Raw genomic sequence first — 15,652 nt, forward strand, 5'->3', positions numbered from 1 at the left:
AAATTTATGAAGAAAAACACCAAGTTTGAGACAAAATTCCATTACCATGGATATCATGATGTTAATTTCTTGCCAAATAACACTAGTATTTATTCACATTCCTACCGTTTATTACCGACTACCAAACGGACAGTCAAGGTAAACGCAGTTAATTGATACAACTGGTGCTGGTGACTCCTTTGTCTAGGCAAGATGGTGGATGATCACTCTTCTTATTGAGGTAATTCTTATTCAGTTATTCTCCTTTCCATGTTAAAATCTAAAGTCTAGCTATGTGTGTTTGAGCACATTTATTTTTGTTTTATTCGTTTTATTAACATTAATTTTTAGGACGAATCAAGATTGAGATAGGCATTATATTGACATTTGCTAATGAATGCGGAGCTATTACAACGTTCCACGAACAAGCGATAAAAAGTCAAAAAAAAAAAATATACTCCCTCCGTATTTATTTAAGAAATACACTTGATCGGATATGGTATTAAGAAAAAGAATTGAATGATATAAAGTAATAAAATTAGTGGGATTGAGTAGATATTTTAATAAGTAAAACGAGTGGGGATCATGTCATTTTAGGGGATGGGGAGTTGGGATGGGGTGTAGATAGATTATTTAATGAGATGGTGGGGTTGATAAGTTACTAAAAATGGCAATTGTATCTCTTAAATAAATACGATCAGAAAAGGCAATTGTATCCCTTAAATAAATACAGAGGGAGTAACAGAGATAAGAATAATTCGTAAAATAAAATAAAAAAGAATAAAGGAAAATCAGTCGATCAAATTTATTCACAAGCGATAAAAACAAAAAAAAACAAAAAAAAAAAAACAAAACAAAATCACAATCACAATCAAAACTTAATCACAACCAAATATACTCCTTATATAAATTTTTTGTTTTTTCAAGCACTTTATTATGCCACATTTTGATATTGTAGACAAATAAATCATATCTTAGTTAAAAATTTAAACAAATACAATCAAATAAAACATACTCCGTAATAAAAATGCATCCCTCAATTATTTTAATATCTACTTTCTCTTTAGAGAAACATTGTTAACATATTTTTTCTACGGAACATAAATTTGCTTTTCCTATATGTACACATAAACACACATCGCGTGCATGTACGACTAGTATCTTCGTAAATTAGGTTATGGTGTGTTTGAAAACTTTAAATTCACTTACAATTCTAGAATTTAGGCCCTGTTCTTTTCGACTTATTTTGACTTATTTCAGACAAAATAATTTCAGATAAGTTCAGTTAAGTTCAGTTAAGTTCAGATAAGTTCAGTTAAGTTCAAATAAGTTCAGTTAAATTCAGATAAGTTCAGTTAAATTCAGATAAGTTCAGATAATATAAGTTCAGCAAAAATAAGTTTTTCCAAGACATTTTCACACACAAATAAGTTTATTTCAGACAAAATAAGTTTTTTTCAGATAAAATAAGTTCAGATAAGTTCAGTTAAGTTTAGATAAGTTCAGATAAGTTCAGATAATATAAGTTTAGTCAAAATAAGTCTAATAGAACAGAGCCTAAGGCGTGAAGTGTCTGGATGCTGAAGGAACTCCCATCTGAAAGTGGATGAACTTCAAACACAAAACGGAGTACAAAATATCCTTATATTATAAGGATCTGTTCTGTTCAACTTATTTTGACTTACTTCAAACAAAATAAATTCAGATAAATTCAGTTAAGTTTAGATAAGTTCAGTTAAGTTCATATAAGTTTAGATAATATAAGTTCTGCAAAATTAAGTTTTTTCAGACATTTCCATACACACATAAGTTTATTTTCAGACAAAATAAGTTTATTTTCAGACAAAATAAGTTTTTTTCAAATAAAATAAGTTTAGATAAGTTCCGTTAAGTTCAGATACTATAAGTTCAGTCATAATAAGTCCAATAGAACATAACATAACTCTTATAATATCATTAATTTTTTTTATAGTAAGTAACTTTTATATAATATGATTTGTAACCTTAATACAGTGATACTCCGTATATAATTTTATTTTTTAACTCTTAATAATAATAATACTTCCTCCGTTAATTAAATGTTTAGATGTTACATTAAATTCCAACCAGTAACCTTAAATAAGAAATTCAAATTTTCATATTCAGGCCCAATATATAGTGCACGCATTAATTTCATTTTCAGGCCCAACTAAGTTGTGAGTGTAAGTGCGTGCGTCACACGCAAGCCCCTATACAAACAAAAATGAAAAGAAAACATTATCCGACCAAAAAGCACCAATCACGTTAGGTTACGTGGCCTCCCCGTATTCTTTTGAATTAATGGCAACTTTCCTAATACTAGTCAAGGTATACTTACCCTCCAAGTTTCCTAAATTAATACGAACTCTCTCCAATATATAAACCTTTACATATGTCTTTAATTCTATTTTCTATTACACTAATTGTGTACTTACAATTTCAACTAATTAATTATAGTTTCAATCTTTATTCGTCACAATACATATTTTCATCCATGGAGTTTGCTAACAGCAATGGTGCCCCGTACCCGGAAGATAACGATGAAGAACAACAAGTTTACGATTCTTCGGATTGCGAAAGTTGCATTAGTAGTGATGATTCTAGTGAAGGAGATCAAGAAGGGTTATTATATAGTGATGATGGAGTATTGATCAAGTTAAAGGAAAATACAACTATTTTTGATATTATAGGGTGTAAATTGTTGTTGAATATGGTGAAAAGTTGTACAACCCACATTAAGGCCATTCATAAGATGAATTGGTCATGTTCTCGAACAATGTTAGCAAGAGCTCGATGTTTTAATATTTTTCGTGGCGCGCTATTGGAGAATAATAGTAATAATAATAATAATAATAATAATAATAATAATAATAATAATAATAATAATAATAATAATAATAGCAATAACAATAATAATTGTTGGGATGATAATTATGGTGGTGTTGATGGTTGTGTGAAGTATGCTTGGTATTGTGATTCTAAGGAAGAGATTCAAAGGGTTGTTTACCATGGTTTTGGTCATCACCAACTTGGAAATCGAGATCGAATTAGTCTTGCTCCCCTTAATTCTCTTGCTCGAAGGTAATTAATGCATAATTAATTAAACTCTTATTTGTTTTAGTTCCATCTTTGTTTATGCATACGCTATTTGTTATACTTCATACGTATTTATTTAAAGGATATACTTGGTCGGATACGGTATTAAGAAAGAATTGAATGAAATAAAGGAATAAACAAGTGGGGTTGTAAACTTGTGATAGATATTTTAATAAATAAAACGAGTAGGGACCATGTCATTTTAGAGGGGTGGGGGTGGGGTGTAGTTATGAAATTATTTGTTTAATAGGGTGGTGGGACATAAAATATATTAGATAGACTATTTAATTAGAGAGTGGGGTTGATAAGCTACTAAAAATCGCAAGTGTATCACCTATTGTCGGAAAAGACAAGTGTATTCTTAAATAAATACGGAGGGAGTAGTGATTTGTAATTAGTATGGATCAATCGGGTTGGGGCGGTGCTGATGTGGATGATTCGATGATGGTAGCTTCATACTCGTATCCGCCTAAAAATCTCTTCCCCATTCCCGCTCCACCACCAATGACTGCTACGATATCTACGTATATCTCCGCTCCAACTGATACAAACTAAAATCCATATCCGCTCAACCACCAATATGGGTATTTATATATTTCTCATGCCCACGCCAATATCCGTTAATACTAATACCAATTTATGACATAATAAATTCCCAAATGACCACCTAGTTTTTATAGAAAAAACAACGAAAGTTGAGAGTTAATATCTTGAAATTTGTTATTAAAGATACAAACTTTTGTTGTACTCCCAAACAAAAGTTTGTATCTTTAATAACAAATTCTTTTATGCAGTACTAGTACCTTTGTTCTCGGAAGTTTTGATAATTTGAAATATGTATGTGTCCAAAATATAAAACTACCGTAAATTTTCACTATTATATACGTCAAAATATTATCCGTGAGGTCTTGTTATGTTTGTTTTGATATATATTTTTAAAATATTATATTTTTATAAATTTTTCATATACATAATTGAATATATTAGTGTTAAATATTGATTTGGAGTCCGTCTAAATAATAAGTATAAATAATTTTTTTTAAGAACAAGGATAGTATATGTTTAGTGATTGTATACAATGTTTTTTTAGCTAGCATGATTCTGGCACTATTTTTCGTGGTTTTAAATCGTGGTTGAACTAGGAATTGTTTTTCATGCATTTAATTCCTAATTTGTTTAGGATTTGCTTGTTCCCTCTATCTCTATTTTTTTCTTCCTTGTTTGACTATTTTGTGTTTCATAACAAAATCTCAAACAAGAAGAACAAAAAGAGACAGAGGGACCGGAGCAAATGCTAAACAAAATTATATTTTGTGTTATGCAGTGTGCGAAACTGTGTTGTTGATGAAGAAGGGCTTAGATATGTTTTACTTTGCCGAGTTATTGTAGAGAATGGAGAGATCTTCAAGGATATTCTTAGTTCCAATGGCGATGACGATGATGATGTTATTTCTCCAAATGAGTATGTTGTTTGGAGTACGAAGATGAATACACATATTTTGCCAGAATATGTTGTTACTTTCAAAACTATTCCATCCTTGGAGGCCAAGGGTAAGTAATTCACCAACTCTTTTCTTCTTTTATTATTGTTATTGTTTTAGTCCGTTTCTTAAAGATTGTCTGATTTTATCATATAGTAGTAATAGTTCCTTACCATTTACCCACTTGCATACACTTATAAAGTTAAAAAAAAAAAAAAACAAAACAATGTTACCCTCATATTTTTGCAAAATTTTGGGTCAAGCCTTAATAAATCACATTTTTTCTATGGTCCAAACAAATAGGGTCGGAGGGAGAATATACTATGTAGAATATCTATTACTTTCTACCAAAACAGACACCATGAATTACACATGTCATTTCTTGGTGGAAAATTTCCCTCCAAAACTTTTTCTTATTTGTTTATTTATTTTAATATTTTTTATGGAAAAGATTCAGTATATGTGACTAAAATTTGATGATTCCATATTTATTTGATCTTTTAATATAAATTTTCAGCTGTAATTTTATTTCTCAAAAATAATATTTGTAAAATAATAAAATAAATCCTAACTTTATTAATCTTTTGAAAATTTGTCAAGATCTTTTGTACTCCAACTACTTTATTTTTGAATTACAATTCTTTTATTACTCAAATATTTTTATAAAAATGGTCAAATAAAATTTTAGCATATCCGTGAGTTCACGAGATCTAGTCTAGTTTTACTTGTTGAATTAAAGAATTTGCATCTGAAATCTATGACAAAATCACGGGTTTCTCAATGTTCATTAAATGCTCATTAGAGTGCTTTCTATTCACCTGATTTTACTTATTTTTCCATACATTATCTTATATGAACTTATTAGATTTATCGAAACTTACTTTATTTATAACTTGTACTTGAATTTCCTTATTTTTCTGAACTTATTTTATCTTATCTGAATTTTTTCTGAAATATGTAGATATAAGGTAAACAAAACTGGCCTTAGTATTCTAATTTTAATTTCTTATATATATAAGTTCTCCCTGCGTAGCTTTTTGTTCTTTACGTATTCCTTTTGGTGTTCCATTTTAATATTTATGTTTGAAACATTTTCTTTTATATTTTAACATAAATGCCCCTAATATTATGTCAAAAAGTGTGTCAAGTGATTATTATAATCAATTAAATTCATTGAAACATTTAATTAACCTCTCACACGAGTCACACTTTCCCATTGCGACATTAAATCTCTTTACTTTCCAAAGTTAAAACATTACTCTGTATAAATAAATGTACTTTCCATTGTTTATATATAAAATAAAAAGGAATCCATATTAATTAATCGTTAGATCGTGTACATGATACCAAACGTAAAGATTAAAAAGGGGCAGAGGAAGTAGTTGTTACTCATAATTATGTACTCCCTCTGTCCAAAAATATTCTTTACGTTTGTTATTTTACACCCGATTTAACGACTAATTAAAGTGCATTGAGATTCCTCTATTTTTTTTATTTAAACTAGGCAAATTACGTTTATTTATAATGTTTTCACTTTTATAAAAAATCTGACATTGGAAAAATGAAAAAGATTCTATGCCCCAATGGAAAAGCGTGAGAGATTAAATATCCAAAAGAATTTAATTGATTAAAATAATCCTTGACTCATTTTGATATAATATTAAAGCATTTATGTGATATTATCAAATGAAATGTAAAAAACATTTTGAGACACCCGAAATGAAATACGTAAAGAATATTTTGGGACGAATGGAGTATTTGGATACCATACAAAATATAGAGGATATTTAGGGTTTTCTCGAAATTGTACATTGTACTTATATTATATACTTCGTCGGCAAATCTTGATTTTAGGGTTTTCGGATAAGAAAACCTAAATTAAACCTAGGGCTATGATTCCATGTTTTTTTTTGTTGGTTTTAGCACCTGGTTCACCCTTAGGGCTAATTCGGATTCCGGGAGAGTTCTGACTGGATAGGTTCCAGTCACCTTCTAATTGTTGTTGCGGGGGCTCTGATTTCATGTGAATGTAATGATTCTACTTATTTAGACGGGTGTCTGGCGTCACATACATAAAACTCCTTTTGTTCTTGATTACTCGCAATGCCTCTTTATGTCATTTTTAAATACTCCACTAATTCATATGGTGAATATATGTTTTAGGAACTCCGAAGGTTGGACACACATTGAAGAAACCTACAACCAATTATTTGCTGCGTATTACAACTTTAATTTCAGTATTGTCCCACTTTTTATCTCCAGATAAAATGAATTTGATCAAGGAACATTACATGATTTTTAAGGTGAATATTGTCTTCAATTCCTTGCTCAATAACTATGTGGTCATGTGATTGAAGTGTTTATTCTAATTACATGTTACTAAAAATTTGCAGGAAAAGAAAATATCACGTCGAGAATTTATGGAGAAACTCAAACAAAACGCCGGAGTTCATTTATTGGCCAAAATCATTAAACATTTTGAAGATAAGGTAGTTTAATTTCCTCCTCTTTAGAACATACAAGTTACGTAAATAGACATCACAAATTCTTATTTACATGGGGTGTACGATAAATATGGTATACCGAATTTAAAGTTAAGGTAAAATAATTAAAAGTTACTCTTATATACGTAAAAGTTATCCATTTTTTACTGATAACTTTTTTTTTAAATAAAAAAATTTCTTCAAAATTACTAATAATGTATAAAATTTATCATTTAGCCCTTTACAATGTATACCTATCAACTATTTTTTAATAATATAAAAGTTAGAAAAAATTGGGTAAAGTTTATAGAAAATTGGATAAAAGTTATGTGGTGTACATTAAATTTATTGTACACCTTGTGCATGCAAGACCTTCTGAATATACATTAAATTTGTAGTGTCATGTGTCCCTCCTCAAAAACAAACTTCCCATCTATTTTATGTCTCTTCCTTCTCCAATTTCATGACTTTTCACGACAAAAAAATAATTCATGCCCCTTCAGCTTCAATAAATTTCATTTTCCTTTAGCTTTTAATTTCAAGTAATATATCAACTCATATTACAGTTTTCTTAGTGAAACACGAAATAAAATAAATTTACTCTAAATATTAAGCTTCATAAAGAGTTAAAGCTGATAAACATGTTGATTTTGTTTTGCAGCATGGAATGAAAAAGTCAATTGGTTTCTGTTCACGAAATGATATGTGATGGATTCTAAGATCGGCGACAAGAGGAATGATAGAAATTTGAGGACGCAAGCGGAAATTTTGATGGACCCGAATAATATAACAAAATTGTATTTTTGTCATTGATCACATCAATAAGAATTTTACAACAATATTTACGAGAGCTCATGTCTCTCACTTATCGCTCTCTTGATTGGCTCACCCTCTCAACTTATGCATACAACATATTTATACGGGTGTATCCTCCTTTCTAGAATTTTCTACACTAGTCTTTTAGCTAAAGCACGAGCAACTTTGATCCCATCTCGCTTTAGATCAACCATTAATAAACTATATATTTAAACAAGACACCTAAACTGCACAACATCATCGATCAACTGAAAAATACAATTGCGTTTTCAAGAGTCACTATCCTAATTACTTACTTCGTATATTTTTAACAATGAACATTGAAACCCATAATCAACTTTGTTCCCATCTCACTTAAGCGCATTCAAAAATGAAAATCATTCTTTTCTCGAAATAAATAAATTACTCATAGACTCGTAGTCAATAAATTGAAAAATTACATTTTTTTTTGGTGGTTATCCATCCCAAGAAAGATTTTAATACAAACATAGTACCTAAAATGCCAAACCAAATTGATTAATGAAAATCTTTAACTAGTGAACGCAAAGTGATCTTGTATTGGGCCTTGGGGTAATTTTTTTTTGGGCTTTGACCCCATGTATTAAGGAAAAGGACTTTGATCCATTTTGTTCCTTTATTACGATGAAGAGAGTTTTTGTTCATATCTTTTTTTTATTACGGGGTAATTGTATTTTCATTGAGTATTAGGTACTATATCCATTTCAAAATCATTTTTACACTTTTACTTTTAGTCCGTTTCATAATATTATTTACATTGTGTGCTTTATTTTATTTCTGGACATGATAATTTACTATACTACTTTTCACTCACTTTCTTTTACTTTATTCATTTTTTTTTATACTCACCCACTTTTTTACACATATACCTTACTTTATCCATATTTTATTGTATCCACCTATTTTTAACACACTTTTCCTAGTTTATCTTAATATTTGTGCAAACGGTAACGTAAAGATTATTTTGAAACAGAGCTAGTATATGATAGTATAATAAAAAGTAGAGCTGGCAAAACCTGATACTGTACGGAAACACGACACGAGCTGACGAACACAAAAAAAAAAAAATGGTTTGTGTTAAGCGTTTACAAAGCGTTTAATTAAATGGGTCGGTACGATATGATACATTTGATAAAATGGGGGCAGTGTGTTGAGATTCCCAACCGGAAACTGATACGACTTGACCACCTTAAGAAAACAACCAATAATTTAATGGATTTGGTGTTAAACTTTATAACGGAACCAATTTTGCTGAACAAACACGATATGAACCGGATACGAAAGAAAAAAGGGTTAAGTATCAAGTATTTTCGACACGATTATGTAACACGTCAACACGAACAATACACTTAGTTAAACGTGTCGTCGAGCCGGTTAGTGTTGAAATGTTTCAACTCGCTTACATTCGACATGAACAGACACATTTGCAAGGTAGCTGTGAATCTGTGATAAACAAAGTCCTTAAAGAGTGTTGTGAGTTGTGACGTATAGTTAGAAAAGACTAAAGGGCTAGTAGGTGGTCGCTTAATTCCTTAACATTTCTTTTTCGTTCATTTGCTTGCGGATTCAATCTTCACACTTGACACATAAATTGAACTTCTAGAAAGGTCAAAGCCTAATTTAAAGCCGTCAAATAAAACAATGTATTTTTTAGGTAAACTATAAGTTTTTTAATTAAGTTATGATTTTCAATTATTCTATATTGTTTGGCCAAATTCATGCTACAAAACTATGATGACTATGTGAGAATGACATGAAATGTTGTAGTACATCAAACTTTTTGGGCAAGTAATAGATGAATTTCTTGGGGACAAAGATTTCAGCGTAATAATCCATTGACTTTGACATTTTCATAATCTCTTCCTTCTTGTGTTTAATTAGGAAGTTTAGATCTAGGTAGTGTTGTCTTCACCTGAATTTCACTTATCTTATCTTATTTTAAACAAATTATTTATATTCATTACTTAATATATTAAGCTAGTCTTGGATCCTTTCAGTCTCTCAGACTTTATCATATTTACTTAACCGTCAAATCATACTCCACATGTTATTATATTTATTATATTTGAAATGACGTACGTATTAAACAATTTAATTTATATTTAATCTCAAGTCTCGAACTTGATACTTTTTATTGCTCTATCATTCCGAACAACTTCTTAATTTATCATCTGATCAATCAAGACGTGTACATTGTGGTTTAATTATTTTGTATCCATCATTGAGCATTATAATTACTCCCTATTTATTCGATTTCTTGCAGGATAAGATAAAGAGATGCAAATTAAAACAAGTAGTACGTGTTTGGCCAATTGGCTTCACACGTGCACAACAATTGCAGGTAAGATTAATAGTAGTAGCCATCATAAATTTAGTTGAGTAAACAGATAGCAACACTGGCCCGGCCCTATAATGCCACTTTACCGGTCCATCCGATGCATAAATTATCAGCATTCATGAATATAATACGGAGTCATGTAGCATACGCATATACTTCAGTATTCAGTAACCTAAAATATTTACAATGGAAAATTCATGTAATATATAGTGTTTCGGGTTGAATGATTTTAGCCTCTTATTATTAGTTTAGGTAGTATACTAGTATGAATGTATGATCTGAAAATAATTGAAGAGAAATATAAAAAACAGAAAAATTAATTGTCATGCACTATTGAAGAAATACTCAACCCACGTGTATTTCTCCATTATATACTTCTCACATGAGTTCTTTCAACTACTTGCTTTAAAATAGTCATGGCAAATTGGCAATTATATACCCGGCAACCAACATAAGTTGGTGGATAACTCACCTTGTAACTTGGAAGTCACATGGGTCGAGCCCCGTCAACTACTAAATGCTTGGTAATGGCTCAAGCGAAGACCTGCAGAGCTAGACTGGTTAATATGTGATACGTGATAGTTCAGTAGGATCATTCATCTTACCTAGTAAAAAAAGTTTTAAAAAAATTATATACTCGCTGAATTAACCAAGCTTGCTTGGTGGAGATAGCGAAAAGCTCATCTTATGACTTGAAAATCGCAAATTCGGGTATGTAATTAATCTGCGTAATTATGTTGGTTGACATGATATATAGGTTAGTTGATTGGTTCAATTAATACGGTCCTTGTTTTTATCAATAAAAATAAAAAATAGATGATGATACTCGATGGATTTTGATTTAGAGGTAGCTATACGGGTGAAATTGTTTAATTTCTGGAACATGGCTCGCTAGCTCTCATTACACCGGCCTAACCACCCACATAATTGCACACCTAAGTTGCATCATTGGCTTTATGGCTTTTGTTGGGCTCTATTGGAATTGCCTTGGCTATCCTACTATTTCAACTATAATGAGGCTAATCCAATCTATTCCAAAAATTGTAAAACGTTAGCTTAATAGATAGGGATTGATTAATTGTTACGAGTAGTTGTTACACCACATGTCACTCACTCACTCCCAAGAACCTCGTCCGTCTCATGGCTACCTAAAGATGGTTGTGGGACGGGATGGGCTTTGTGCCGAGTTTATGTGCATTCGGCCTAACAGATCCTGCCCTTGTGAAAGCCACTTGTTTTGTATCGGGCTGGATTGAAAGTTTTAAAATGCGGCCCGTGCAAGATCAAAGCCTACATGTCCTCGTGTCGGGCTGGACAATGCTAAGCATAATTTTACTCAAGTTAACATGATTTTTCATGGCGTGTTTTGTCGTGCGATTTCCAAAAAATAAGGTTGTCTTCGTGCTCTTGTCGGATCGTGAGTGCCTTAGACCGGGCCAGCCCAGTGCAACTTTATGGTTACCTTATATCCAATTGTTCCACTACTAGACAGAGTTTTACAATTAAACAAAAATAAGACGGCTTGATATGAGATTAGCTTGACTAATAAGAAATATTTATATATAACCAAAGCTTCATGGTTGATGCATGAATTAGTAATAAATAAAAGTTGTAGGAAAGATAAAAAGAACGTGAAAGAACAAGTGGCACAAAAATAGAAATAGACAGATGATATAAACACAACACAAAACACCCACTAATCTAAAACTTCTAGATGGATCACCAAAACAATGAAAAAACTCTGTTCACACATACAAGTAATGTGAAATTGTGAATAGGTTGGCCTCTTAAACCTTATTACCTTACACTTAACTACACCTTGCACTTTCTACTTCTAACCTAATCATCTACCCTTCCCCTCCTCCCACCCAAATTGATTCTCGTATCTATATCCCACGTGTCATCGTGTAAATGAAGCAATATTTTTAAAGTTTTTATTGTTGATTATGACGTGTACCACTCTAAAGTAACCCTACAACTTGCCTTACTACTCAAATTTCAAGTATGGAATCACAAAGATTTTGGACCATTTGTGAAAATTGTTATGTTGTTGTTCTTTAAACTTTAGCTTTGGATCCAAAATAAGAAAACTATCCTTAATAAACCGTCATACGTCATTTATTAATTACTTTTATTTCAGTTAGTTTTAAGCAAATGACAACGCACTACAAAATAGTGACAAATATATCAATACACACATTTTTCATTCCGAGAACTTAGTAACAATAATGCATTATAAATACCTTTGTAAAGCTTTGGAGTAAAATTTTAGAAATTAAACTATTTGTGATCTTGTAAGCTTGTTATGTTACACAAAATGTTAATTATGATAAAAAGAAACGAGTATTTAGAATATGAAAATTGAGATTCTAATTAATATAATATGTGAGTTAAACCACCAAACATAATTAGTTAATTACACACAACTACATAGTACACAAATATTATCCGCCAAATTTTATTAAAAATATCATCTAATTCTATTGAATGAATACAAATCTTTACATGTGATATGTTATCTAATAATCTTAAACAGACTCGAAACGAGTTCAATTTCAATTTATATCATGTTCGAGTAATGAATCGTACAATTCGATTTCAAATTGGCCATTTCACAACCTCGTTTCAAGCTAGTCGGAGTAATTGATACACTACTAAAAATAGCTTATTAATTTCTCTAAATTAAGTAACATTCCACCTCCAAGAACCGCGTACATATTATTTTCTCGTTTTATTTTTATTTTTTGTTTTCTTTTAAATTTCCACCCTTCTTTAAAGTGGGAGTCTCGCGTCATTGATGCCGTCCTCCTTTTTTTTCCTCTCAACAAACAACCCTCTATAAAACCCCACATTTCAACCACCCCAACCTTTCAAAATCCTTCTCCCTCTTTTTTCTCTCTCCTAAAAACTCTCTCCCAAAAAATATCAAAAAATGACTCAAACTGGCGGCGCGTCATTCTCACTCGCCTCTGAATCACCTAGTTTCACTTCCTACTCCTCCGAAAACATCGCTGATATTGCCGCTCGAGTCCTCAAGGAGCTCAACTTATCCCACGACGATCCTTTTGATGACGATTTCTACTCTTCCGACGCCTTTAACGCCGCCGTTGATGACACTCCTCAGCCGCCTCTCGTAAACGACACCGCCAGACCTCAAAACGACAATCAAACCAACGACAGCGACGATGACGATAAAGATATTGAAGAACATTCTGATGACGAGAGTGAATTTGAGTTCGCGATTTTAACCGGAGAGGATAATTCATCCCCGATTTCAGCAGATGAGATGTTCGACAACGGTCAAATTAAGCCGATGTTTCCCGTATTCAACACAGACTTAATCTACGGATACACCAGTGATCTTCCTCAAACAACCGTTCGATTACCTCTGCGAAAGTTGTTGGAGGAGAGAGAAAGTGGAAGCGGAAATGGTGCCGCTTCGTGTTCTTCATCCGAAGCGGATGATCTGGAAGGGGTCCCACCGGGAACGTACTGCGTGTGGACGCCAAAGAAGAAGGAGGAGGAGTTGATGATGAAGAAGAAAAGTAAATCCACGGGGTCTTCTAGACGGTGGAGATTTAGGGATTTGTTACACAGGAGTAACAGTGATGGTAAGGATACTTTCGTCTTTTTGGCACCCTCTATTCACCACAAAACCATGGGAATTGGTGGTAGTGGCGGTGTCGGTGGTAGTAGTGGTGGCGGGGATGGGAAGAGGAGAGAGAAAGTGGTGACGGTGGGAGGGAAGAAAAAAGGTGGTGCGGTTGCTAGTAAAAATAAAACGTATTTACCGTATCGTCAAGATCTTGTTGGGTTTTTCGCTAATGTGAATGGGATTAGTCGGACGGTTCGACCTTTCTAAATGTACGAGTAATTTTTATTAATTATAACTTCCGTCCGAGATTAATAGTCATGTTAAATACGGGACGAGTAATTATGGAGCAATTTAGTTGTTAATCTCGAGAAGGTGACACCTGATATCGAATCTCGTCTACAATCTTTGTCGCATTGCCTCCTCTGTAACTCTCTACACACAAAAATGTTAAACACGGGACGATCGGTGATGTAAATATTCAGGGGCTTTGTTTTTTTTTTCTTTTGGGGGTTGGTTTAACTCTTGAGGTAGGCAAATTTTTGGGACGTTTAAGTATTATTTGAATGTAAATATTCAAGATCTTGTTTTCTACGGAGTAAAATGGAAAAAAAAAGAAAAAGAAGTTAATAGTTGCATGGAAATGCAAAATTGTTATGTACTCCTAGTAGGCTACTATACACATGGGTTTGATTTGTTTATTAATTTCCAATTAATTGCAAATTACAAGAAGTAAGTACATCTTTTCTTGTTTATTAAGTTTGAGTTCAACAGCTAGATATTGAACTTTGAACTATTGAAGTTGAGTAAACAATACAATTCCAAGGATTTACCACTTGCAATTAATTTTCACCGTTTCTACAAATATGTAGGGACTAGGGAGTAATACGGAGTATGTAGTTCCTTTTACAGTTTTACTGCGGTTACAAGTAGGTGGAGTACTAAGTACTAACGAGGGAACTTGTAATTTTGGTCAACTCGAATTTGTTTCGGATTTGTCAATCTAATTTTGAGTCAATTTGGGCATATGTAGTATGGAGCCAAACTATCCCAGTTAATTGGTCAATGTTTCTACATTCAAGTTTTAATAATTAATTGATTATCACGGCCTTCTTCTTCTTCTATTTGAAATTTGGGATAATATATTGTACTATTTCCGTTTCATAAATATATTTACAGTTACTATTTGCACAATTAAAACAAAAATGAAAAATTCGTTTGAATATAATAAAATATGGATAAAGTGGTTATAAGAAAAAATGTTAAAGTAAGAAAAAGTAAAAAACTATAAATATTATAATATAAGAAGGGTAAACTAGTAAATTATCATGTCCAAAAATAAAATAAAGTAAAATGTAAATAACATTATGAAACGAAATAAAACAGAAAGTGTAAATATCATTTTGAAAGGGAGGTAGTACGTGTTTGGCTTTCACATACACCAATACACTGTATAAATTAAAATGAGATCTATACTTTGTATACCTTCCTTCATTGTCGAGTTATTTACTCCGTATTATACAAGATCCGTATTCCATATCTACGGAATACGGCGTACTTCGTAATAGTAGTATTGTTATACGGAGTAATAATATTTATAACTTCGGGAGTTTGACCTATTCCCATTGAAAGCCTACATCTAAAAAATTGGAAGAATAATATATCCAACTTCTTCGAAATTAAATGGTAAGAGAACGCACCCTTAAAGTGTTAGACTATTAGCTATAACGTGTAATCCGTGGACTATGGACCGTGGTGTACATAGAGCATGATGCACCAAAAGAACATATGTGCATAAGCAATAGAACATGACACCACAGCAAAAGAACAT

General features: G+C 31.8%; 2 protein-coding genes across 2 annotated transcripts; both read left to right on the forward strand.

Moving 5' to 3' along the window:
• The first annotated feature begins 2,409 nt into the window (after positions 1-2,409).
• On the forward strand, positions 2,410-7,950 carry LOC110789433 (probable inactive poly [ADP-ribose] polymerase SRO2). Its single transcript, XM_056828969.1, has 5 exons — positions 2,410-3,078; positions 4,418-4,644; positions 6,738-6,877; positions 6,968-7,063; positions 7,719-7,950. Exons 1-5 carry the CDS (start codon positions 2,492-2,494, stop codon positions 7,764-7,766), a joined length of 1,098 nt encoding a protein of 365 aa, XP_056684947.1. The 5' UTR covers positions 2,410-2,491; the 3' UTR covers positions 7,767-7,950.
• Positions 7,951-13,023: 5,073 nt separating this feature from the next.
• Positions 13,024-14,562, forward strand: LOC110789454 (uncharacterized). The gene has a single exon (XM_021994119.2). It carries the CDS (start codon positions 13,162-13,164, stop codon positions 14,089-14,091), a length of 930 nt encoding a protein of 309 aa, XP_021849811.1. The 5' UTR covers positions 13,024-13,161; the 3' UTR covers positions 14,092-14,562.
• Positions 14,563-15,652: the final 1,090 nt, after the last annotated feature.

This window comes from Spinacia oleracea, chromosome 5 (genome assembly GCF_020520425.1).
Source record: "Spinacia oleracea cultivar Varoflay chromosome 5, BTI_SOV_V1, whole genome shotgun sequence".
Taxonomy (NCBI): Eukaryota; Viridiplantae; Streptophyta; class Magnoliopsida; order Caryophyllales; family Amaranthaceae; genus Spinacia; species Spinacia oleracea.